Source organism: Chelonia mydas, chromosome 2 (assembly GCF_015237465.2).
Source record: "Chelonia mydas isolate rCheMyd1 chromosome 2, rCheMyd1.pri.v2, whole genome shotgun sequence".
NCBI classification, from domain to species: domain Eukaryota; kingdom Metazoa; phylum Chordata; order Testudines; family Cheloniidae; genus Chelonia; species Chelonia mydas.
Window position 1 is genome coordinate 110,983,520 of NC_057850.1, and position 25,774 is coordinate 111,009,293.

Here is a 25,774-nt window from a genome sequence, read left to right on the forward strand (position 1 = left end):
TTATCTTTACAACAGCCCTGTGAGGCGAAGTGATATTGTTATCTCCATTTTATAGATGGGGAACTGAGGCACAGTGATTAAGAGACTGTCTACCCAAAATTAGACGACACTTTTGACAATTTGAGATATCTAGGACCTGATTTTTCAGACCATTTTTACCACATCATGTTCAAATCACAGGTCTAATTGAACAGCTGCAATTGTGAGAGCTCAGCACTTTGACCCATGTGTCTCAGCTGAGTTATTTTAATAAATGAGGAACATATAATTAGTGGCCTATTGTGAAAAGTTTGTTTTAAAGAGATTTGCCCAGCATCACATAGAAATTATGTGGCAGAAGCAGTGGTAGAATCCAATTCCCCAGGGCAGCATTCAACTGCCTTACCATGAGATCATCCTCTCTCTTCCTGCAATCCTCTGCATCATATGATACACAACTTTCAGCTTCTGCAACAAATGAGGCAGGGGTCCTACAGACAACAGTCTCTTTCACTACACAACTCTGGTTCGTTTCATGAGCACAATCAATCCTGTGCACGGAGGAAAAAATTATGTGATCACATATTTAAAGACTGTATCATAATGCATGTACACAAGGGGAATTAATTGGCATTTCTTAACTTTTCAGTATTTCACAACAGTAACGTTCTACTAACAGTGTTTTTGTATGTAATTACATAGAACATATTGTTCGTGCTGAAGTAGCACTTAGAGGACTCGCTCAAGATTGGCCTCACCCTGTTAGGTGCTGTATTTACAGATAGTACAAGACAGTCTTTCCCCCCCAAGAATCATATAATCTAAATAGACAAGACAGACAAAAGTGTGGGGGAAAATGAAGTATCATTACTGTCATGTTACAGATGAGAAATTGAGACTTAGAGAGATTAAATAATTTTCCCAGGTCTCCGATAGACCATGAGACTGAACACCGATTTTTTAAGTCTCAGGCCAGACCATTAACCACAAGACCATTTTTCCTCCCTAGTTCTGTAAAGATTTTTGGAATAATTTGTACAAAAAAACTACACAAAACAAAGTATGTGCTGTACAGAAGCCTCAACTGTTATAGACTCAATGGGCACTTCTATAATAATGTGAAATCTTCTGGCAAAGCACAACCTGGAGTCCAGAAATTGACAGCTCTATTTCTGGCTTTGCCATAGACATGCTATGTGACTTTGGACAAGTCATTTATCCTCTCCGTGCCTCAGTTTTCTTTGACTTGACAGACAAGTTAATGTTCCCCTATCTCTGATATTCACAGGTACACTGTACAGGCTTAAATCATTAATTTATGAGACGTACCAGCACCACAGTAATGACACCTCAGAAATGCCTGTAAACAAAGCACTATTTGTGCAGTAGTAACAGAAGTAAAAAGCATGTCAACATTATTCTTAGTTTTTTAAACTGAAAAACTAAAATACAGAATCCGATTTTTATTTTTTTATTTTTTTAAAGTGTTAGGCACTTGATTCAAACCTACTCTTAGTCATGCTTTGTAAGCCTGGCACAGCAGCCGATTTACAAGCTATATCGAAATATGTGCCAAAATACTGGTAAGAAAGATCAACCTGTTAATCTTCAATCTACACTGGCACCTTTCATTACTGAAAAATAGTTTCTAATTTTAACCATACTGAAAGAACCCTCTACTTTCATTACTTAACAGAACACTTGTTCAACTCCATTGAAGTCAGTGGAAGAACCATAACATATCCAGCTTTCCAATCAACTTCTGTTCACTGTTTAGATTACAGTAGAACATAACTTAGTTTGACATTATGCTCAGATTTCTTTAGCAGACACAAAATGTTAAAAGCCTAACAGGTCTGTTAAGCTTTAGAGACAGAACAATCATCTGCTTCAAGTAGAAAATATTTGATGGTAAAGGGAAAATACAAGCAATAACTAAAATTCATACTCTTAAAATATAATTTTAAAGAAGCTGGCCCATATTTTTGGAACCAAATTGTGCGCTACCACCTTTTTGTTCCGTGTTTATACAGCTTCTAGTGCAATGGGGCCCTATTCCATGATGGCACTCTTAGGCACTACCAGAATACAAATAATAAACAACCAGCTTTAATTACAAATACCTCACTACTGTGACCTTCAATAAATATCCAAGAAAGCAAAAGCATGACAGTGAATGTTTTGCTCTATATCCGTACAGCCATTTGACAACAAATACCAAATGTAATCAACCCTGCTAAAAGAGAGTCTCTAATGTAATTACACTTCGGGGAATAGATTAGTGAGAAATGTTTGTTATATTTGTGGAACAACTGGCTAATCTGGTCTGTCCCATGAAAATACACAGAGTAGCTGCACAGAGTGCTCTCTTACCGGTCAATTCTTCCCTTTAATTCTGTTGTATTAAATAAGACATGAATAGTATTCAAAAGATGAAAAGGAAGGAATAGGTAAGAAAATGTAACCTCCAAGATGTTTAGGAACTGAACTATAACACCTAATGATTTTAGTCTTTGTGCCTAGCTATTGGAGAAAACAATGTGTTTTCTTCTTGTTTTTTTAAAACGCGCTGATGTTTCTTAGTTAGAAGCATGATATCCCATCAGATTACTCATAAGGCTAGAAAAGTACAGAAATGCCTGAAAACAAAGCACTAACTAGAAAAGTGCAGAGAACTTCTGTTTATGAACCGTTACTCTAGTTTAACCTATGGGTAGCATAGACCGTCATTGCTTTAACCTGGGCATGCCTTTGGACTTTACGTTTGGAACTACTGAATATTTTTGGTAGTATAATTATCCTATTACTCTGAGACCTGAGAACATACAACTTGTCTCAGACTTTTGTCAATCATTGCCAATGCTGGAGTTAACATCTTCAGGTTAAACAGTCAAGAGCCTAGGTTTGAAAATATCTTTCAGACCTTTGGCCAAAACACTCAATATGTCACTAAAAAATTTTCATCACATTAGGATATATTCAACACAGTCATAAAGAAATGAGAAGATTAATGCTGGGAAACAAAATGATACAAAGCAGCTATATGCAATGTGTTCCACTGAGACTGTTCCGATTTAATGCTCATTTACCCGTTTGACATAAAAACCCCTATGTCAGTATTGTATAATCATGAAAGCAAGTGACCAGATGATCTTATTCTCACATAATTATTTGTGAAATAACGTTTCCAACGTCCTGTCTTCTTGCTAAATTTTCTTTCCTCTGTAAAAGTCAGATTAGTACAGCACTATATAAATACAGTGAAAAGGCAACAAAAAAACCAACCACCTCAACGCCCATAAAATTAAAGAATGCTTTAGGGACACATCTAGTATGCAAGTGATAGTCAAATGTCTTTACTTAAAACCCTGAGTAAATGAAATTCACCTCACCTGAAGAAAAAGCCATATTTCACTGGATATCTTATCTCTGGATTTAATATCAACAGATGCTATTTCATTCTCTCAAACCATGCAATAATCAACCAACTTTTAAAACACAAGAACATATTAAAACAACGATTTTAAACTTTATCCCATGCTATGAAAAGTCTAGTATTAACTAAAAAGGAGATTATTTTCAAGTCTCTAAGAGGCAATAGAAATGTTAAATTCTTGGTCATGGTTGCTCACTCTCCAGAGTGGCCCGGGATGAAAGTGCAACAGACATAGCACATTTGGAAACAGATCGTGTTACAGGATGTTTAATAGTGACTCCTGTAAGGAGCTCTGAAGGAAGTGAAAGCGTTCAGATTGCTTGAACTTCAGAAGCTGAGTACATAACACTTGCAATAGGGAAGGGAGAAGTCAGGTAAGTCCATTCATTAGGAGTGGGGAGAGATGATAAAACTATTGCTACAAGTGATTTTAAGATGCTGACAATCTACCTACCGAACAAAGTACATGATGCCCTCCCTAAAATAGAGTAAAGATTTCCTAATCTTATACTGTTAATAAATTATGCTTTTATTGAAATTGAAAATATTCATTGAGTTTCATCTTAGAATCCATACATTTCTTCTTTTGGCCGATCTAATCATTAATTGAACCAACTTCCATAACTGATTACATCATACATATGTCTGATTCATTTAGAAGTTCTATTCATTAAAAGAGATACTGTAAACAGTCTCTAAAATTAAAATATGTAAATATTTCTACTTTACAAAATTCCAGTGAAAACAACTATTTTAAGCAGAGATTTCCTGCAATGCTTGTAAACACTGATAAAGCAACACTAAACCTGAAAAGTGAAACTGACCAAACAGAAGTGAAACTGACTAAATTTGCTTCATTATTTAAGATGAAAGAAATGAAAACAATATAAATAATGAAAAGTAAACTGATTTTTAAAATTCCTTCATTTCTATAACCTAAGATGATAATAAATGTGTGTGTGTATATATATAGTTTATAGCCTCTCTAAGCAATTTTAACTATAACAATAAGTGCTAAGGAACGCTTGTAAAAAATCATTTTACAAAATTTGGGCTTACTCTATACCCAGATTTTCCTTCTACGAGTTCTTTGCTTTTTAACAAAAGACTCACTTAACTGTAGAAGACTAGAAACTCTGACGATAATGCTAGCATGCACAGCACTATATCAGTGGGAGACACCCTCCCACCGACATAACTAGCAGCGCTAGTTTTATTATGTCAGTCAGCATAACACAGCTACACGAGCACAGCTGTATCAGTACAGCTGTGCCTCTATAAGCTTGTAAGCGTAGACATGGCCTTTGACTGTACACTCTCTGCAGCAAGAAACCACGTCTTCCTCTGTGTTTGCAAAGTTCCTAGTCTATGTTGGGCACTTCTGCAATCTGTAGAACAGCCACGTGCTGTCCATGCACAAAATAAACAAACTACAAGAATGGAAAAAGTGCCCCCCAACCTCTCTCAAAATTGTCTTTATTACAGTAATCTTAGACATTACATCTAACACTAGTGTGTAAAATATTTTTCAGACAGAAACTTTGGTTTTCAAGTTGTGTGTTCCTTTAATTTTCCATTTTAAATTGTTCCCAAGTTTCCTGGAGATTTTGCTTTCTTAGGTATGAGCTTCTTACCTCTCAGATTTCTGGGATGTATTTGTTTTGTCCGAGGCATTTTGCTTTAATCAGAGGCCACTTTCTCCTCCCCAATATAGCAAGTAGAGCAAGCAGAGGAAAGGCAGCTCCATAAATCTGCCAAAGGGGTCAATTAATCCATGTGCTAAAAAGAGAGGGAGAAAAAAGGTGTTTGTTTTTTAAGAGAGACATATAATGTTAATATGAAAACATATCTTCTCTACCCTTTTTACCCTAAAGCTGCTACACAAATTAATAAAGCACAGATAATAATCCTTTGTACCTGTATAACATCTTTCATTCCAAGAAACTCAAACTTTCTTTTATCGCTATTGTTAGCAAAAACAGATTTCCAGGGTTACAAAGGATGTCACTGACAGACTAAGAAATAAAACACTGCTCATACCATTTACCAGTTTCTTCTCTAACTTCCAAAAACATGCACTTTTCCCCACAAAAATACTCAGCCTCAGGCTTTGAGATCTTGACCCATGATGAAAGGAAGTGAACAGAAATATGTTGTACTAGAGATCCTCTCATATATACTTCCCACTCCTTCCCCTCCATGACACTAGGTATCTGTAGGACTCTGCAGTTGTGACAAAGTCAGGAGAAATTTTGCTGATGATTTCATTGCAACATTTCTTTATAACATTGAAAACAAAATCAGGCCCCAATCTTGCATGCAGATAGACTCCTGAACCACCCGGAAGCCAATCAATAGAGCTCTAGATGGGTGTAGCTGTCCACCCACACCAAAGAAACTGCAACATCAGGGTCTAAGTGTAAGGCCAATATCTGAAATAGACCAAGGTGAAGTGACACTCTTCTAATATTCCACAACTCGGTTTTCCATATATTTGAAGGGACACAAATACGTATTTTAATCACAAGAGCTAGATTTCCCCCCCCTCCCCCCCCCCAGTTCTACAAAGCTTAATACACAGAAATGTTCTCATGATTTTTTTATTTCTATTTAAACAGTATTTTGCTTGGATTTAAATCTCTCTGCAGTGTTTACAACCCTAAAACTGCAGCATCCTGCTCATGTATGAGAACTGCTTATTGAAATTGACCTGTACATTTCCACTATCCAAGCTAAACAGAATGAAAAAGTAATCCATATAAATATAGAGTTAATTTTAAAATGTAAAGTCTACAGTACTAACAACAACACAGGTAAGGATTTTTTAATTACTTGACATTGAGCCTTTAATTGGACTAGGTAGCAAGTGAAACTGCTTGACAGGGAAAGGGGAGATAAAGACCATCCTCGCACACCTTATCTTCAAGGTGCAACAAAGATATAGTATTTTGTTTCCAATTCTTTGTTTATAAAAGGACATCAGAAACCTGAAATAATTTAAGTCAATAATAAAGTGTATATGTTTCAGTTACCACATCTACTCCTGAAGCTTACAGATTGTTTTGTATTTACAATGACACATTGCTATTAATTTTAAATGTTTTTCTCTTATCTGTTGTTGTGTGAAAGACTCAAACAAAAAAGAGAACTGACTACACAAATGAAAACTGGAAAATAGGATTTTTTCACAAATTTCTTTTAGTTGTAATAATAAATTATTATGTAAATAAAATCCCATGCAGTAGTGTGATGTTTAAGTTGGTCATCCTTTAAAATATGTTTGGTATAATTATGAATACATTATAAATGAAATTTAGCATTTACCATTAAAATGTTCAAGCTTTGGTGACTGAAGTTAGGCACCTACATCAGTAGCCAAATTTTAAAAGGTGCTGAGCATCTCTGAATCCTGATGATAATAATAAACTCCAGTGAGAGCTCTGGGTAATCACCTGGCACCTTTGGAAAAGGTATACCACTTAAGTGCTTAAAGTTAAGCATCCAAGTAAGTTTCAAAATGTTGACATATATTTGAACAGGGCTTCTTAGAACATCTCCTAGTGTTTAGTTGCAACACAAGTGACATGTTACATAATATTTAAAACTCCATAGGTTAGCTTTCCACCAGCAAAAAAATAATAAGATTTTTTGGCTGCGGGGGGAGGGGAAAATCAGGCAGTAGCAAAGGTACAGGTAGAAATCTTTTAAAAACTAAAGAAATCTGAAATCTTCTTTTTCCTCCTCAGTTATCTGCCCTAAAAACATGGCCATACCATGATCACCAGCAAAGTAAGTTAGAGGCAAGGATTTAAAAAATAATAATAATAAAAGAAAGATTAAAAAAATGCAGAGAGCGAGAGAAGCACGAAATGATGAGAAGTGCAAACACAAGTTGCAAAGGGGAAAAACATGAATGAATAAAGAGGGAGGAGCCTGGGAAAACCCCTCTGCAACGCTGCACCGAACAAAGCGCTGCACACATCCATCCACATGCCAGGAAGGGGGAGAGCCACCGCAAACCGGGACAGACCCGGGGAAGAGGCTTTGGGGGTGGGGAATAGATGGAAGGCCTGGGAGGGGGGAATCACCGGGATGCCTGCCTACTCCCTGCCACAACCCAGCAAAGCCTGCCTGCGGGCGCCTCTCCCTCTCACACACACACACACTCACAGAGCCCGGCTGGGAAACAAACACACGCGGCTAGAAGAGGAGTAAAGGCGGGTTTCGCACAAAGCGCAGCCCCCCGGCAGGGAGATGGGGGTGGGGGAAGACGGCAGCTGGAGCCGGGCCTGCTGGTCCCTGCCTCCCGCCCGCCCCGATCGCCCTACCGTGGCGTGTCTGGGCGCCGCCGCGGCTCGCACGGGGCTCAGACAGGCGGAGGGGGCGGCTCCCCAGGCCGCGCCGGGCGCATGGGACCCGCTCTGGGGCTTCACAGCAGCGCCGGACTGTGCCCCCGACTGCCGGCCTCCTCCGGGGGGCGGCTGGAGCCGGCCCTGCTGGCTGCCGCGGCTGATGGCGGCGGCTCCGGTGTAAGGGGGCACCAGCGGCGCAGGCAGCAGCTAGGAAACACGGCGCCTGGGAGCCTCCTTCACTTGACAACCTCGGACAAACATAACCCGGGGCTGGCTCCCTCCCCTGCCTGAGCAGCCGTGCAAAACGCCCCCAGCCCGCCCATCTGTGCCGCCCCCCCAGCCCCCACCGCTCCAGCATCTGTACCGCCCCAGACCCCCCCCCCCAGCCCCCACCGCTCCAGCATCCGCACAGCCCCCAACACCCTCCCCACACACGCACCCACCCTCCCCGAGCCCCCCGCCCAAACACCCACCGCTCCAGTATCCGTGCCGCCCCGAGCCCCCCAGAACAGCCCCGGCCCCCGCCCCCACCGTGCCGCCCCGAAACAGCCCCGGCCGGCCCGCCCAAACACCCACCGCCCCAGCAGCGCCGACGCCGCCCGCACCCACCCACCCAGGCCCCAGCAGGGAGCCCCCGCTGGGCGATGTCTGTCTGTCTGTCTGACACTAGTCCCGCCCCGGCGCGCAGGCAGCAGCGGGGGATGCTCCCTCCACGGGGCGGGCTGGGCAGAGCCGCTCATGTCCCGGGCAGGGGCCAGCGGGCCGGGCTGCAGGGGGAGGCGTCCCTGGGGCCGGGCTGTGCGGAGGGGGCAGCGGGTAGGCGGGTCCCCCTGGGGAGCGGGAAGCTCAGGCCAGAGGGGCCGGGCGGGCCGCTGACGGCGCAGCCATTGGGGGCTCCCCGGCCGATCACTCACGGGGCTGGCTGGGGGCAGCAGCTGGGCAGCGCGAGGGGAGGCGCGCGGCGGCGGCGGCTCCGAGTCCGGGGGGAGGGGAGCGGGGGGTGGGGGGGTTACCTTCTCTCACTTTCTATTGCAGGAAGCGGCCCGGTCCAGTGACGTCATCGGGTCTCCCGGTCCCGCCCTCTTCCCTGTCTGCAAGGGAGGGGGAGGGGTCACTGAGGGGGTTTCCTCGCAGGCTGGTGGGAAGGGACAGAAGTGAAACTAGATACGCACCCAGGCTAAGATTTAAAAAAAAAAAAAAAAACCAGCCAGCAAGGATTCCCTCTCCCCCACCCCAGCCACACTGCCCCCACCATCCCTACGCTGCAAAAGTGACATCGTGCCAGAGTGCCCAGGGCCACACTGGGCTTGGCAGTGCCATGTCAGATAAAGTCGTGTTAACATAACAAACAGGCTGCCCAGCACTACAGTGGAGCCATGCAGCATTGTGCCAAACACAGCGTCACTGCGCCAGACTTCACAAAAGTGTGTCAAACTTTCGGAACAGCGTTAGATGATGTAGCACCGTGCCAGCCCATGCAACAACATGTTAGAACGTGTCGGATGGTGCAGCACCATGTTAAGTTGTATCTTATTTGGTCAACTGGTTTTACTGGAGACATTTTCAACCATGAAGCAGTTAATCCCAAACAGCAGCAGCAAGCAGCTGTTAAAGTCTTATTAAAGAGAATTCTGTTTTTCCTAGGAGACATGACCAGAAAGTCAGGACTTGATTAAGAACCTAAAGAAAACTTACTACAAAGCTATTTGCATTCTCACACCCCAACATGAGGGGCCGCTGTCACAATGCAATGCAGTGGGCACGCAGGTGTGTGTCGCACTCCCCCCTACAGCGGCCCATCCCTCCAGCACAGACAGAGAAGACACACAAACACGCACACACTCCCATGTACGCGCATAACTGGGGCTGCTGCTGCTGACGCGGAGATCCCGGAGGTTCCTCCTTGCTGCCACTGGCAGGTCACACATGCTGTGTCCTCCTTCCTCTGCTCTCTGGGTTTTCCCGTTCGCTAGCAGCTACGCTTAATCCCCTCCTCCTTCCCATTGCAACATACCAATAAAACCTCCCCCTGCTGAGGGCAGCCGGCCATCCAACCCTCCCCGTACAATTTTCCCCAACGAGATTAAAAGAAGAAACTCACCCAATGCTCAAACTCTTTGCACTTTCTTTCGCAGTTAACTTTTAAAATAAAGCGACAAAAGCTGAACGCAAAAAACCTCCTCTGCTGGAAGTGGGCGTGAGAGGAAATACGAGGAGGAGGCGCCTAATGCTCTCTGCTGCTGCTCCCCTTTTTTGGCCCTTGCCTAGGGTTTTGCTGTTGTAGTCATACTGCGCTGATTGGTTTACTACATCAGCTGTTTATATAGATTTTGCGTGTGTCATCTTGAATGGGGAAGATTTGTGGTGAGGGATTCCTCCTCCTCTTGTTGCAGGGAAGTAAAGGGGGTGGATCGCTGGTTTAAAAAAAAACCAAAACAAACAAAAAAAACCCTTGCCTTTTGTTAAAAAGCAGACAGCTTTTTAATTATTTAAAATACATTATCCTAACAACCGGATATTTGAAGTTTCTGTTGCCACTGGAGTTTTAGACGAGATTCTCCTTTATATTGCATTTGGATCCAGCACTTTTTTTTTTTAACAGAACAAACCTAATTAACTGACCTCCCATTAAGTCTATCTTATATTGTCTCATTGTTTACTTGTGCTTCCTCAGCTAGCTTGTCTTACACTTAGACTCTCTGGGGCAGGAACTGCCTTTTTGTTGTACATTTGTACAGTGTCATCAACACAGGATTCCAGTCCGTTGCTTGGGCTCTCTCTGTCTCTCTCGGGTACTTATATAGCCGCCATTACCATAGTATCTGAACACCTCACAATTTTTTAAAGGTATATATCCTCACAACATCCCTGCAAAGCTGGGAAATATTATTATCCTCATTTTACAAAGGGAGAACAGAAGCCGAGTGATACAGAGTGACTTGTCCAACACTACACAGGGAGTTAAACCCAGGTGTCATGAGTCTCAGGCTAGCACCCTAACCACTGGGCCAGTCTTCCTCTCTAGGACTCTGGGGTGCTACTTGAATACAAATAATATCACATCCCTGACAGCAATGTGTGACGTACAATGCACACTTACTTAACAAATTCAATACCCCTGGGAAAAAGATGAGAATGTTTTGGGGTTATAGTATATTTGCAAGATCATCCAGAGGTATGCTTACACTTAAACCCCTACAGCAGACACTACCTGCACTGACAGGAAAACCCCTTCTGCATCCCTCAGGGGTGTAAAAACTTCACCTCCCTGAGAGAATTCTTCTGTCAACCTAGCGCTGTCTGCACTGGGAGTTAGGTTGGCATAGCTACATTTCCCAAGGTTATGGATTTTTCACACTCCTGAGAGATGTGGCTATGCCAATGTAAGTTCCCAGAGTATACCAGCCCCGTGTCTATAGGTGAAGCAGTGTTGTCAACCTACATCAGTCTGAATAAGGAGGTTTTGAAAAGCCCAGCTCCGCACAGTGAATATAAAGCTTTCCTGGTGACAGCAGGCATTAATTCATCAGTATCTGAAGAATTTAAGCTTTTATGAAAAAAATGTTTCAAACCCTGTCATAAATATAAAGGGAAGGGTAATCACCTTTCTGTATACAGTGCTATAAAATCCCTCCTGGCCAGAGGCAGAACCCTTTCACCTGTAAAGGGTTAAGAAGCTAGGATAACCTCGCTGGCACCTGACCAAAATGACCAATGAGGAGACAAAGTACTTTCAAAGCTGGGGGGGACAAAGGGTCTGTCTGTGTGATGCTTTTGCTGGGAACGGATCAGGAATGCAGACTCAGAACTTCTGTAAAGTTAGTAAGTAATTGAGCTAGAAATGAGTTAGATTTCCTTTTGTTTAATAGCTGGTAAAATACACTGTGCTGGATGGAATGTATATTTCTGTTCTGTGTCTTTTTGTAACTTAAGGGTTTGCCTAGAGGGATTCTCTATGTTTTGAATCTGATTACCCTGTAAAGTATTTACCATCGTGATTTTACAGAGGTGATTCTCTTACCTTTTCTTTAATTAAAATTCTTCTTTTAAGAACCGGATTGATTTTTCATGGATCTTAAGATCCAAGGGTTTGGGTCTGTGTTCACCTGTACAAACTGTTGAGGATTTTTATCAAGCCTTCCCCAGGAAAGGGGGTGTAGGGCTTGGGGGAAGACATCTCCAAGTGGGCTCTTTTCCTGTTCTTTGTTTAACACGCTTGGTGGTGGCAGCAAAGGGTTCAAGGACAAGGCAAAGTTTGTACCTTGGGGAAGTTTTTAACCTAAGCTGGTAAGAATAAGCTTAGGGGGTCTTTCATGCAGGTCCCCAAATCTGTACCCTAGAGTTCAGAGTGGGGAAGGAACCTTGACAAACCCTTAGAGTGCAAGTATAATTTTTCAGATGTGAACCAATGAAGTGCTACATTCCAGAGTCTGCAGACAGACAGCTCTGTTGTCTCTGCCCTGCTCATAGATTTCCCAAGCAGCAGAACGAAATTGACAACTGGGAATACACCCAGGGACTAGACATAAGGATTACAAGAATAGTGTCATTTTCACATTGTTGCTTGTTGAATCAGTAGCGGCAGAAGCAATAGAACTATTCACAGGGCAGGAGAAGACTAAAGTAGCAGACATCCCACCTTCCAACCTACCAGCCCTTCTGCAACTTGGAGGCTGGGGTGAGACTCAAAAGTTATCAGATACCTACAATTAGATGCGGATTTAAAAATGGGGCCTTCAAGCCGTGTCCCGGGGCAGCACCACGACAGGAATCCACGTACACTTCCAGCAGAAAGGGGTGAAGCAAGCTTCTTAGCAGGGATTTGCCTCTAGATTTTGCTAGTGAGGTCCTTTCCCATCTGTCTCTGGCTACTAAATTTAGTCCTCTAGATAATAGGGGGTAGCATCATTCACTGGATAGGGCACAGGCCTGGGGGGGGCGGGAGGGTGGAATCAGGAAATCTAGATTCTATTCCTTGTTCTGTTATTGATATGCTGTGTGACCTTGGGCAAGTCATTTCATCTCTTTCTGCCCTGATTTTTCCATCAGTAAAATGGAAATAATATGTATATCCACCTATGTAGAGCACTTAGAGATGTCTGGATGAAAAGTGCTATGGAGTATTATTAGTAGCAGGTGCCTGGTAATCTTTTCATGCCCTGTGCATGAGGGAGATTTCAAAAAATAAATCAGTGAGATTTTAAATGTCTCATTGAAACACATTGCAAAATCCTTCTCACAAAAGTAAGATACTTCAAAACCTGCTGTGATGTTGCACCCCATAATGCTTTGTAGAAATATGCTTATGAGTGTAAATATGACATAACTGGAATATGTTTATGCTAGATATGCCACGTAACATATCTTTGCAAACGTTATGATCTATTGAATATATTCATCCTATTTGTATGCATGTATCATTTTTATATCTGAAGTTATGAGCGTTAACTTTATACTTGTATTTAAAGTGTTTGCTTTAGGAAGCACATAAGGCAGATTTGGTCAACATAGTGTGAAGGAGTTATTCAAGTAATTGGGAGTACTTAGCTAACAATGGACCTTGGGAGATGCCAATCCACATCTAAGCTTTCCTGGGAACGTTCAAACTAATATGTAAACAATGGTGTCAGCTTGCAAAAAAGCTGAATCATTCATAGACATGTGACTTGCCCAGGTGCCTGCAAAACTCCGTCTTGTGGAGGGGATTTTACAGAGGAGAAGAGGAGTTTCCACCCACAAAATAAAGACTATAAAAACCCCTGGAAACCCCTCTATTTGGTATTCAGCTGGCTCAAAAGATAATCTCTCCATCCCAAAGAGATGCCTGAAAGAAACTGGAACAAAGGACAGTAACTATGGGGGGGGGTGAGTGATTGCTGGAACCAGACTAGGAGGAAGTCTAGTCTGTAAAAGAAGCTTATTGGAACATCTGAGGGTGAGATTTACCTGCATTTAGTTTCCTACTATATTAGACTTAGATTTGCGTGTTTTATTTTATTTTACTTGGTAACTTACTTCATTCTGTCTGTTATTGCTTGGAACCACTTAAATCCTACTTTTTATACTTAATACAAATCACTTTTTACTTATTAATTAACCCAAAGCAAGTAATTAATTCCTGGGGGAGCAAACAGCTGTGCATCTCTCTTTATCAGTGTTCTAAAGAGCAAACAATTTATGAGTTTACCCTTTAATAAGCTTTATATAGAGTAAAATGGATTTATTTGGGGTTTGGATCCCATTAGGAACTGGGTATCTGGGTGTTGGAGACAGCAGCACTTCTTACGCTGTTTTCAGTTAAGCCTGCAGCTTTTGGGGGACGTGATTCGGACCTGGGCCTGTGTTTGTAGCAGGCTAGTGTTTCTGGCTCAACAAGGCAAGGTACTGAAGTCCTAAGCTGTCAGGGAAAACGGGCTCAGAGGTAGTCCCAGCACAACAGGCAGCAGTCCCAAGGCGGTTTCTGTGACTCAACCGGTCACAACTGCATCTAAAATTAATCCCATGTACATGAGTCACCTATCAAATGAACGAATGGAAGGAAGGGCTATTAAAACATTTTACTTTTGATTCTATTGTACTTTCAAAAAGGGACTAATTTTTAAAATTTCAATATCTTCCCTCTAGAGGGTATGCATAAAGCATCCATACTTGGCAACAGGTGATATTGTATAAAGGTGCTTCCATATAATTACTAGTTATTATTTATACTACCATAGCACCTACAAGTCCTAGTCCTGGAACAGGAGCTCTTTGTACTACTCCTGAGTCTACCATACAGGTAGATAGAAAGTTTAGAAGTAGGAGAAGCCAGGATACAGCAAGTAGCTTTAAATAATTCAGCATTTACCACACCATGGTATTTGACTTTACCACAGTTTTTACTAATTATGGAAACTGTGGCAAACTTAACTACTCTGGGCAGCAAATATTGATATTGTTTATATTGTCCACTGCACAATGACATATTATAATAGGCAAGCTTAGATTTATATTTCTCAGACTTTAGTCACTCAAGGAGATATACTAGTGCCGACCCCTTGAATAGAACAGAGTCTTATTGGGGGAATGGGGTCTTAGGCCTGGCCTATAATATACAGGTAGGTCAACATAAGGCAGCTTACGTTGATCTAATTATGTCAGCCTTAGCCGCCGCAAGTGCCCTACCACACAGACATAACTCCACCTCCATGAGAGGCATAGGGCTTATGTCAGTGCAGTTAGGGCAGGGCAGTGTCTCTGCAGACACTGCTACTTACATCAGCTGTTGGACGACTTGTCAATTTCAGGGCTTCATGCTGGAGCAGTGAAATTGACAAGAAAGCTGGGCAGCTAGAGCCTGGCAACCCCGGGCTCCCTGCCAGCTGCCCCTATCTAGCTCCCCGTTCAGGGAGGTGAGGAGCCCAGGTGGCTGCCCCCTGCTCCCGGTGGGCAACAGGGAGGCGAGAAGCTCAGTGGGACAGCTGGGCTCCTTGTGGGGAGCTGCATGGAGCTGAGAGCTCTGGCTCTCAGCCCCCCACACTGCCCTTCTTCAGTTAGTGGAAGCACTCCTGGTGAGGACGCACACCAACAGAAGAAGGGTAGTGTGGACATCAGCCACTGCAGTAATTACTGCGTTGGCTGTAAATTAACCTACCATAGGTAGATTTAAGTCTGTAGTGTAGACATACACTAGGCAGATGTGGAATAAGCCAGAATATAGTTTACTGATATGTCATTATACCTTAAATCAGTAACTAACTGTTAACCAGACACTACCCCAGAGATTCAATTAACCCTTCAAACACTGAAGATCTGTTAAGTCATTGATACCACACTAATCACCATATACTATCCGAGTATCTAAGATGAGTACACTTGTTCATGTTTTGCACTGAACGACTATTACGGTGAGTGTATTGTTTTCAGTATCTCTGCCCCATCCCTACAAGAGTCCCACTATCTACTTTTATGTTCTCTCATTCCTAACTGAATGAAAGCCACTGGCAATAATATTTACAAACTCAAGGATGACAGGAGAGGTCCCAGAAGACTGGAGAAGGGATTTCCCTCTTTTTAAAAAGGGGGAAAAAGGAGGAGCGGGAAATTTTGATACCTGGGAAGCTATTAGAGCAATGAATAAACCATTCAATTTGCGAATACCTGGAGGATGAAGGGGTAAATTACTAACAGCCAGCATGGATTTGCCAAGAAGAAAGCATGCCAGCCCAGCTTGATTTCCTTCTTTGACAGGGTAACTGATGTGGAGGATAGGGGGAATGTGGTGGACATACGACACCTTGACTTCAGCAAGGCTTTTGACACAGACCCACAGGACATTATGATAAGTAAGCTGGAGAATTGCCATCTCAACAGAACTACCATTAAGTAGATACATTATTGCTTAAACAGCCACAAACAAAGAGTAACTATTAATGGAATGAAGTCCGAGTGGAGGGAGGTCTCAAGTAGGGTTCCACAGGGATCTGTTCTACGTCTTGTGTTGTTTAACATCTTTACTAATAATCTGGATGTAGAAATAGAGAGCGTACTGATCAAATCTGCAGATGACGCAGAGCTAGGGAACGCTGCAAACACTTTGGAGGATAGAACTAAAATTCATAGGGATCTTGATAAATTGTAGAACTGGGCTATAGACAACAAAATGAAATTCAACAAAGACAAAAGTAAGGTGCTATACTTAGAAAAGGAAAAACAATACATAAATACAGAATAGGGGGAAACTGGTTTGGCAGCAGCACAAAAAGATATCGGAGCTGTACAAAAGAAGCAAATGCAATTTTAGGTTGCATTAACAGAGGCATAGCATTCAAGTCATGGGAGATGACAGTACCGCTCTACTTGGCGATGGTTAGGCCTCAGCTGGATTACTATGTCCAATTTTGGTCACCAATGTATAGAAAGGATGTAGAGGCAAGTGACAGAAATTATCAAAAGGGATGGAAAGTGGCCATATGAGCAAAGGCTGAAGGAACTGGGTATATTTAATTTGGAAAAGAGGAGATCAAAGGAGGGGGGGGCGGGAAGAATGATAGCGGTCTTCAAATAATTGAAAGGCTTCCATAAAAAAGATGGAGAAAAGTTGTTCTCTGCAGGACAAGCAGCAATGGGTTCAAACTCATCAGCAATCCCTCAATTTTAGGATGATCTCTACCAAAGGTTTACATATGGGTCCCAAGATGACTCAGGAGTCCGATCCTGGAACCACAGATGTACCCACACTAGGTACAGGCATTTTCTGGTGGGTCAGCTACCTGCTGGAAGCAAGTTCTTTCTTTTTCCTTCCTTTTTGCTCTTCAGCTTCAAGGGCAAGGCATTTCTCCTCGAAGCAGGCTACTGCCTGATGGAGGATGTGGCGCTATTGAGGTCAGTTGGTGGCTTGCTCCTCCCAGCTTGTGATGTCCACGTCAGTTTTCTTGAGATATGCTGTCAGTGTGTCTTTGTAGCGTTTCCTCTGACCACCATGGGATCTCTGACCATGGGTTAGCTGAGAGTAGAGGGCTTGTTTTGGGAGGCAAGAGTCTGGCATCTGCACACCATGTCCAGCCCAGAGGAGTTGGTGCATAGGACAATTGCTTCAATGCTGGTGACACTGGCATTAGTAAGGATGCTGGTGTTAGTGCCACAATCTTCCCACTTGATGTGAAGGATCTTCCAGAGACATCACTGGAGTCTGGAGGTCACCCAGGTTTCACTGCTATAAAGAAGTGTAAGAATAACAATTGTCTTGTAGATCTGAATTTTGGTGTCCTTCTGTAGGTCATGATCCATGAAAATGCATCAGAGCAATTTCCCAAGGAGGCACATGTGCACTGGATCCTGTGCTGATCTCACTGTCAATTTTTGCATTTTGAGAGAGTTGGCTACTGAGCTAGCAGAAGTGCTCAACTGTCTCCAAAGTCTGGCCCTCGACGGTGATTTGTGGTGGGTCATGTGCAAGGCCTGAAGCACACTGATGGAGCACTTTAGTCTTCTCAATATTAAATAAGAGTCCTAGGCTTTGACAAGCTTGTGCAAAAAACTCCAGTGTGGACTGAAGGTCGTTCTTAGTGTGCACGAAGATGGCACAGTCATCAGCATACTGAAGCCCTGAGGACTTTAGACTAACAGTGGAGACGCTGAACATTAAAAAGCCTCCCACCCATTTTGTATTGAATGTCAACTCCAGTGGGGAGGCAGTCTTTAATGAGGACCAAAATGACTGCTGAATAGATGGAGAATGGAGTTGGGGCAATAACGCATCCTTGCTTAACCCCAGTTTTGATGATGAAAGGATCTGTCTCCAGGCCATTACAGAGAACGGTGGCAGTCATCTGACCATGAAGAAGCCTTAGGACTGTAATAAATTTTGGAGGGCAGTCAAAAGTCAAAGGCCTTTGTCAAATCAATGAAGGCCATGTACAGGTCCTGATTTTGCTCCTGAGACTTTTCCTGGATTTGGTGGGCAACAAAAGGGTTCAAGCTACAGCATAGCAGATTTGGATTAAATCTCAGGAAAAATTTCCTAAATGTAGGAACAGTAGGACAACGGAATAGACTGCCTAGGGAGGTCGTGGAAACTTCTTCACTGGAGATTTTCAAAAGGAGGCTGAATAGCCATCAATCTTAGACGGTTTAGACACAACAAATCCTGCATCTTGGCATGGGGTTAGACTAGATGACCCTTGTAGTCCCTTCTAACCCTGTGATTCTATGAGCACCCATCTGGCAACAACCCCACAGAGAGTCTGAGCACTTCATACTCTGGCCCCAATTCAGTCTGCCACTGCAGCCCATTTATGCTGCTTCAGGAGTGTAAAAGAAAAGAAAACAGAGCTGTGCAAAAGGGTGATATAGCACTGGTGATATAGCACTGGCAGAGCAGTCCTATGCCATCCCCCCTTGCAGCTCCTAGCACAGGAGCTAGGCAGAACATGAAGGGGGTTGTAGTGCTCCCAGTTTCTGCAAGAGAACAGCCCACCGGAAGCTATAACAACTCACTGCAGCCCTTGTGGTTCCTCAAAGTTACACCCAGGACCAGGCAAATCCCCAACAGGTCCCAGAATCCTGAAATCATAAAGAAGGCATAAACACCTTAAAGTAAGCAAGCCCACTATTTATTTCCCCTACTCCCAGCAGCCTGGACAAGCCTGCTAAGCAGTTTCTCCTGAGAGAAACAGTTCAAAATTGGCGCCTCCCCTTCCACCTGCTTTTTTCTCCTGTCTCTGCACCCTCTCACCGACAACACATGTTGAGGATTACACACAAATTTCTATCCCCACCAGCATGATTTCCTGATATGACCTTCTTCCCGCTCCTGGTTACCAGCCTGAAGGGATAATCCGAAATGGATTCACCACCTTAAGGTCTTAACTCAGCCCTGCTGTCCTCCAACCATAAAACTCTCCCTCTAGCAAGCGTGCAAAACCTTGGGAAATAAGTTCAGGTGACATTGTGACCCTACGGCTATGTCTACACTACAGCCCATATCAGCACAACTTATGCTGCTCAGGGCGGTGAATAAATCACCCCTGAGCAACATAAGTTACACTGACATAAGCGCTGGTGTGGACAGCGCTATGTCGGCAGGAGAGCCTTTCCCACCGACATAGCTACTGGCCCTTATAGGGGCTGGAATAGTTAAGCCAAAAGGAGAGCTCTCTCCCATCGGCTTACAGCAGCTATATTGGAGAGCTTACAGTCATGCAGTTGCACTGCTGTAAACTCTCTAGTGTAGCCAATTGGCAAAGGGTTCACTCTTGTGAAGGAAAGACTCTTAACGGTCCTGACAAACTCAGTACACCCAACCCATTGCTTTCACAGTATTCAAGCCAAGAGGGACAAGTGAGGTATTTATTAAAAGCTTGTGTCATATTGATCCTCATGATCATTGCAAGATGTACATACAGATGATTTGTAAAGAGTTGTGTGTATATATTGGAAAACGTTTTAAAGTCTGAATCAAAGCAGCGTTGATGAGCAGTTTTTGACCAGCCAAAGTATGCATATTCACCGGTCTGCCTTGGTTTGCCATTGTAAGCCAGCATAATGGAAGCCTGTTTGCATACACCATCATATCCTCATATTGATGTTAACATGGAGCCAGTACACCAGGGAATAAGCCACAGGGATCCTCTTGATTCTAGGGACAAACTGATGGCTTCGGGGAATATAAGAGGAAGGCAAAGAGACACTCCTTCATCCTTCACTGAGGAAGCAACAAAGGACAGCACTTTTTGCATTCATGAAACAGCCATTTTGGTTGGAGATGCTGGGAGGTTGCTTTCGGTGAGAAACTAGAGGATTTTAGCCTGTTTCAATTAAGTTTAGACTCTAGGAAACATGTTATGCTTCTTGTTTTATATGTAACTATTTCTGTTTCCATCATTATCCTTACTCCCTCTCTTTTAAATCTTAGCCTTTAATAAACTTATGATTGTTTTCACTACAAATGTATCTCAGTGCTGTGATGTTATTCTGGAACCAATCCTCAGTGGAACCAGACAAGTTGGTGTGTGCACTGTTCCTTTGGGGACAGTTTACCTGGAATCTCTGTGAATATCCTGTGATTAAGGGGTGGACACTGTAGGGGAAAGCTTCAAGGGGACCTGGGGTGTGCTTATTGTTAACCTGCAAGGCAAAGTAAGGGGTGGTGGTGTCAAGGAACTCACACTCAGTTTAGCACAAGGAAATTTTCCTTTCGCTGGAGACGGGGGATGTGGGTAACATGATGAATCACAGTCCTGAGCAACCCAAGAAATTGTTAAAGACATCCACCTGGGGAAGGATTTATATACAACAGCTATTATAGTTTATTTTAAAACATTAATCTATGATTAAAACACCAACACCCAAGACTATTTTAGCCCAATGACTGTCTTCCCTGTCTCGCAGAATAAAAGCCTTTAAAAAGCCTACTTATTGCTCATATTGTGCCTCACATTGCTACCTTTTACCCAGAAGGCTGCCCAACTGACTGCGTTCAGCTAGGAGAAGTGAGTTCTTGATGACCTCTCTATTGAAAATGCAATGTGGTCTTCTGTCTTTTTATCAAGGATTGGCTCTCACCATCTGTGGAGAACGAGGGAGTCATGTGTGTTATTTTTTTAGAAATATCATATGTTTGATATTAACTGGGCGGGCTGCCAGGAATTAAATTAAAGGAGGTGAGTAAGGCTGAAACCCACAAAAAAACAAAATGATAAGGCTCGTTGAAGAAACGATGGCTAGACACATCAATAGGGAAGAAACTACCTGTGACTCCATCCAGGCTAGAATGCTTTACTCTCCCCAAAGCTAAAGCCTGGGATTGAAAGGAGTCTAAAACCTCAAAAATCCTAGAAAAAGGAGAGGGGTTGGGTGGGCTCAGATAGGCTGCCCAATGTGTGTCAGTGGAAAGCTGACAGCCTGGCAAACACTCATACAAAGGGAGAGAGGTAGAAACTGCAGTAGGAGGAGCAGTCTGTTTCTCCCTGCCAGAGATGGTATTAGCTGGGCTGAGGGGAACTTACAAAAGTGTAAGACAGACTGATGCATATAGGCCTCTTATTTATTGTTTTAACTTCTGCTCTATATGCTTTGCACTTTAGAGGAATGAATAACTAATGCTTGGTTTTGGCACCTATTATAGTTTCCTTCTGGGAACCTGTGACAGGAGAAGTTTGCAGTGACAGAAACAGCATCATCAAAACAAAGTTGGGCCTGTGTTGTTAAAACCTTGGGAACCAGAATGCTGCAGCCCAGAGAGCCAATCCAAGAGTGGTTGGCCACATGGTTTCACCCAGAGTGAGGGGCCGGAAGCCAGGCTTACCATGTAATGGGTGCATTTGAGAGAACTAACAGGAGTCTAAGGCGCAGTTCACCCTATATGGTGACACTATCTCTTCAACATCTCTGCACGTTTGCCATTTTTTGTATGTGTACCACTTCAACTGAGACAGATAGGTCATCACTAACCTTTTTCAGAAACTAGCCCTTATTTTCCATTCTGTTGTCCTTCATCTCATGCTTGCTGGTTAAATCTACTCTTAAATCTTTCTTAACTACGGATTCCATGCTAATCCGCATAAATATAATGTAGTTCACATGTGTATTTAATAAACCTCTTTTCTCTTTTATTTCATCCATTTAAAAGCCTACTGAATCGTGTGAGCGTACAAGATGCTTCTCATATGATACTATTTCCATGGCATGCTCTCTTTGTTTAAATTCCTCAATAGCCACCTTATCACACCTACGTAATTGAAAAGGCATTTCATTCAGTGGTTTTTTGTGAAGCATTTCTGTGGTTCAGTGCTATTGTACTAAAATGTCTGACATATGTTTTAAAAGTATATTTTCTAGTATTCCATTATAGCCTACTGAGCAAAGGATCTGCTTGAAAATTCAAAGGTTGTGGGGGCAAGACTTGCTTTTTCAGGAGAGGATTTTTTCCTGTACACATTTAACAAAACATTCAAGAGGGGCGCAGGGGAAACTTGGTTACAAAAATTGCTATCAGGTTTGTAACCTTTTGATTATCAGGGCATACTAAGCCAGAATTACTGGAAAACAGAATGTTTTGCATAAACATACCTTACAAAATGGTCAAACATATAGGGAATATACAAGTTTACCTTTTGAAAATTAAACATTAAAAACAAAATGGTTTGTACTCTCTCTTCTCCATAAGCGAAAGGCAGGCCATATGCAGGGTATTTGCTGTGGTATGTCAAAAGCCAGCACTAAACTATTTAGTTGTGTTCAGCTCTCATGTTTGTACCATTTGCCATTGTTTTGATGTTAGTCTGCAGGTTAGTCCCCTACTAAATGAAAAAGGGGATAGCAATGATTTCTTGAATTCATATTTCAGCTTAAAATTATCTTGGGGCCTCTTCTTCCAAAGGCTTGATTGCTATACTACTGTTATTTTCTCACAGTGGGGTCCACTAACACAGTGGCTCTCAATCTTTCCAGACTATGGTGCCCCTTTCAGGAGTCTGATTTGACTTGTATACCCCCAAGTTTCACCTTGCTTAAAAAAAACTACTTGCTTACAAAATCAGACATAAAAATACAAAAAAAAGTGTCACAGCACACTAACTGAAAATTGCTTACTTTCTCATTTTTACCATATAATTATTAAAATAAATCAATATAAATATTGTACTTACATTTCAGCGTATAGTATATAAAGTAGTATAAACCAAGTCATTGTCTATATGAAATTTCAGTTTGTACTGACTTCACTAGTGCTTTTTATGTAGCTTGTTGTAAAACTAGGCAAATATCTAGATGAGTTGATGTACCCCCTGGAAGATCTCTGTGCAACCCCAGGAGTTCGTGTATCCCTGGTTGAGAACCACTGTTCTAACACATCCCCCTGACAGCTGCAGCCAATGATTTTGCTAAACCTTTAAATATATTAAATTAAACCTTTTGTTAACTCTAAATTACTAACATGCCAAAGGCTCCAATGCTGAGGAGTTAAATTTTTTCAAAAAGAGATCTTAGCAAACAAATGCAAGGGCGAGGCATATCACACACATGCATCTTTTGAGGGCATACCTTGCAATTCAGCATTGTTGTCATGGCATGCCTACCATTTTGCAAGATCTCCACAGTAAAGTTTATGGACCTGATTTTCCACAGCATGCACCTTACTCAGTCATTTACACCTGTGCAAAGTTAATGAAAGTGGATATAAAATGCTACCAAATCAGAGTGGGTGCATCTTACACATGTGTAAATAAATGCCTACACGATGTAAAAGGCAAGTAAAGCTACACTGGTGCAAATGAGATTAGAACCTGGCCCAAAGTTAGCTTCTCTATCCAGTAAATTACATGGGGAACTAGATTTGAATATGGATACCATGGATTTTGGATCTCCATGCCATGACCTTTGAGCTATTCCTAGGTAAGCAGTTAGAGTGAATGCTGGCATCCCTTACCTGCCCATTTCTCTCTGGCCACCCAGAGTGCATGCTGGTAGTGCTTCTTCAGTTTGTTACCTTGTGTTTCCATTCAGAAGGAGGGTGTTTATTTTCCTGTAAACTATTTGATTGCTAGGCACTTTTTCTCTGAAAAGGGAAATATGATTATGTTTAAATAGAACAACAACTTAAAAGGCAACATCAAAACGTTACAGTAAATGGCACTGACATGCCACTAAAACTGCTAAATTGTTGGCTCACCACTTGTCACAACAGAAAAATGTGTGTGTGCTTGAAACACATGCTTCACTTCCTTGAGAGGCACAGAATCATAGAAGTGTTCAGCTGGAAGGGACCTCGAGAGGTCATTTAATGCAGCCTCCTGTGCTGAGGCAGGACCAAATATACCTAGACCATCCCTAACTGGTATTTGTGTAACCTATTCTTAAAAACCTCCAACAACAAGGATCCCACAACCTCCCTTGGAAGCCTGCTCCACTGCTTGCTATTTTTAGTGTTAGAAGTTTTTTTCTCGATTTCTTAAATCTCCCTTGCTTCCGATTCAGCTGATTACTTCTTGTCCTACCTTCAATGGACAGAGGGAACAACTGTCATGTGGGACTGTGTCAAAAGCCTTACTAAAATCACGTTACCTGCCAGAAAATGTTGCGGCCTCCTTTCTACTGCAAGTGCTGAGGTTCCTCTATGTCAAAGATACAGTATATTTTTACACTTGGATATAACTGTGACATAACTGCTCTCACATATAAAATAGAAAAAAATTTGATATTGATGCAACATTAATGTTACAAATGCGAACATTACAATGTAAGGAAATGCAGAAGTTACGGAGCCAGATCCTTAACTGGTGCAAACTGGCATAATTCTATTGAAGTCTGTGGGACTACATTACTTTATAGCAGCGGAGGTTCTGACCCAAGGTTGTAATAGTAACATTAACTTGGCCACATTGCATATAATCCAACCATCTAACCAGAGATCCAAAATACTGTATGTGCAATCTGGCTGAAATATCATTACTATTGGGATCTTATTTGAGGTGGGAGGAGCAACTGGCCAGGCTATAGAATATGAGGGGGCCAGCTAGCCACCTCCTAAAAATAATGGAGTAGAAAAATGACAGAGGTAGAAACGCAAGGGTAGATGTCACACAAGAAGATATCCAAATGGAGGGTAGGCATGGAGGCCAGGCATGCCCAGATAAAAATGGCTGGGGATGAAGTCCTGACTTGAGGAGAAAAAGAATTAACTAGGAGCTGTTAGTCCTTATTGAGTGGGTCAGATATTACACCGGTGAGGGTAGTCTAAGAACCTATAAATAACAGAACAGAATCCTCAGAGAGGTTAGCACACCTTGGCAAAGTCTGGTTCTGACTTAAGTTATAGTCACTATTTTAAGCAAGCATCCCAATTCAGGAAATAACTTAAGTACGTATTTAATTCCCACTGAAGTCAGTAAGTACTTTCTTGTGTAAAGCTACTCATAGAAGATTAGGGTTGGAAGAGACCTCAGGAGGTTATCTAGTCTAACGCCCTGCTCAAAGCAGGACCAACCCCAACTAAATCATCCCAGTCAGGGCTTTGTCAGGCCGGGCCTTAAATACCTCTATGGATGGAGATTCCACCACCTCCCTAGGTAACCCATTCCAGTGCTTCACCACCCTCCTAGTGAAAAAGTTTTTCCTCATATCCAACCTAAACCTCCCCCACTGCAACTTGAGACCATTACTCCTTGTTCTATCATCTGCCACCATTGAGAACAGCCTAGCTCCATCCTCTTTGGAACCCCTCTTCAGGTAGTTGAAGGCTGCTATCAAATTCCCCTGCCCTGCCCCCCCCCCACTCTTCTCTTCTGCAGACTAAATAAGCCCAGTTCCCTCAGCCTCTCCTCCTAAGTCATGTGCCTCAGCCCCTAATCATTTTCATTGCCCTCTGCTGGACTCTCTCCAGTGTGTCCACATCCTTTGTGTAGTGAGGGGCCCAACACTGGATGCAATACTCCAGATGTGGCCTCACCAGCGCTGAATAGAGGGGGAATAATCACTTCCCTCGATCTGCTGGCAATGCTCCTACTAATGCAGCCCAATATGCCATTAG

General features: G+C 42.7%; 1 protein-coding gene across 22 annotated transcripts in view; it reads right to left on the reverse strand.

Moving 5' to 3' along the window:
* Positions 1-25,774, reverse strand: part of HIVEP1 (HIVEP zinc finger 1) — a 199,523-nt gene that overhangs the window by 170,045 nt on the left and 3,704 nt on the right. For 3 of the 22 annotated variants that reach the window (XM_043540102.1, XM_037893152.2, XM_043540111.1), the window contains exons 1-3: positions 9,869-9,991; positions 8,791-8,902; positions 5,050-5,194 (exon numbers count right to left, since the gene is read on the reverse strand). In XM_043540102.1, coding sequence (XP_043396037.1) covers positions 5,050-5,089 — 40 coding nt within the window. In that variant the 5' untranslated portion in view covers positions 5,090-5,194; positions 8,791-8,902; positions 9,869-9,991. The other 19 variants (XM_043540109.1, XM_037893159.2, XM_037893149.2 and 16 more) reach the window with 19 other exon arrangements.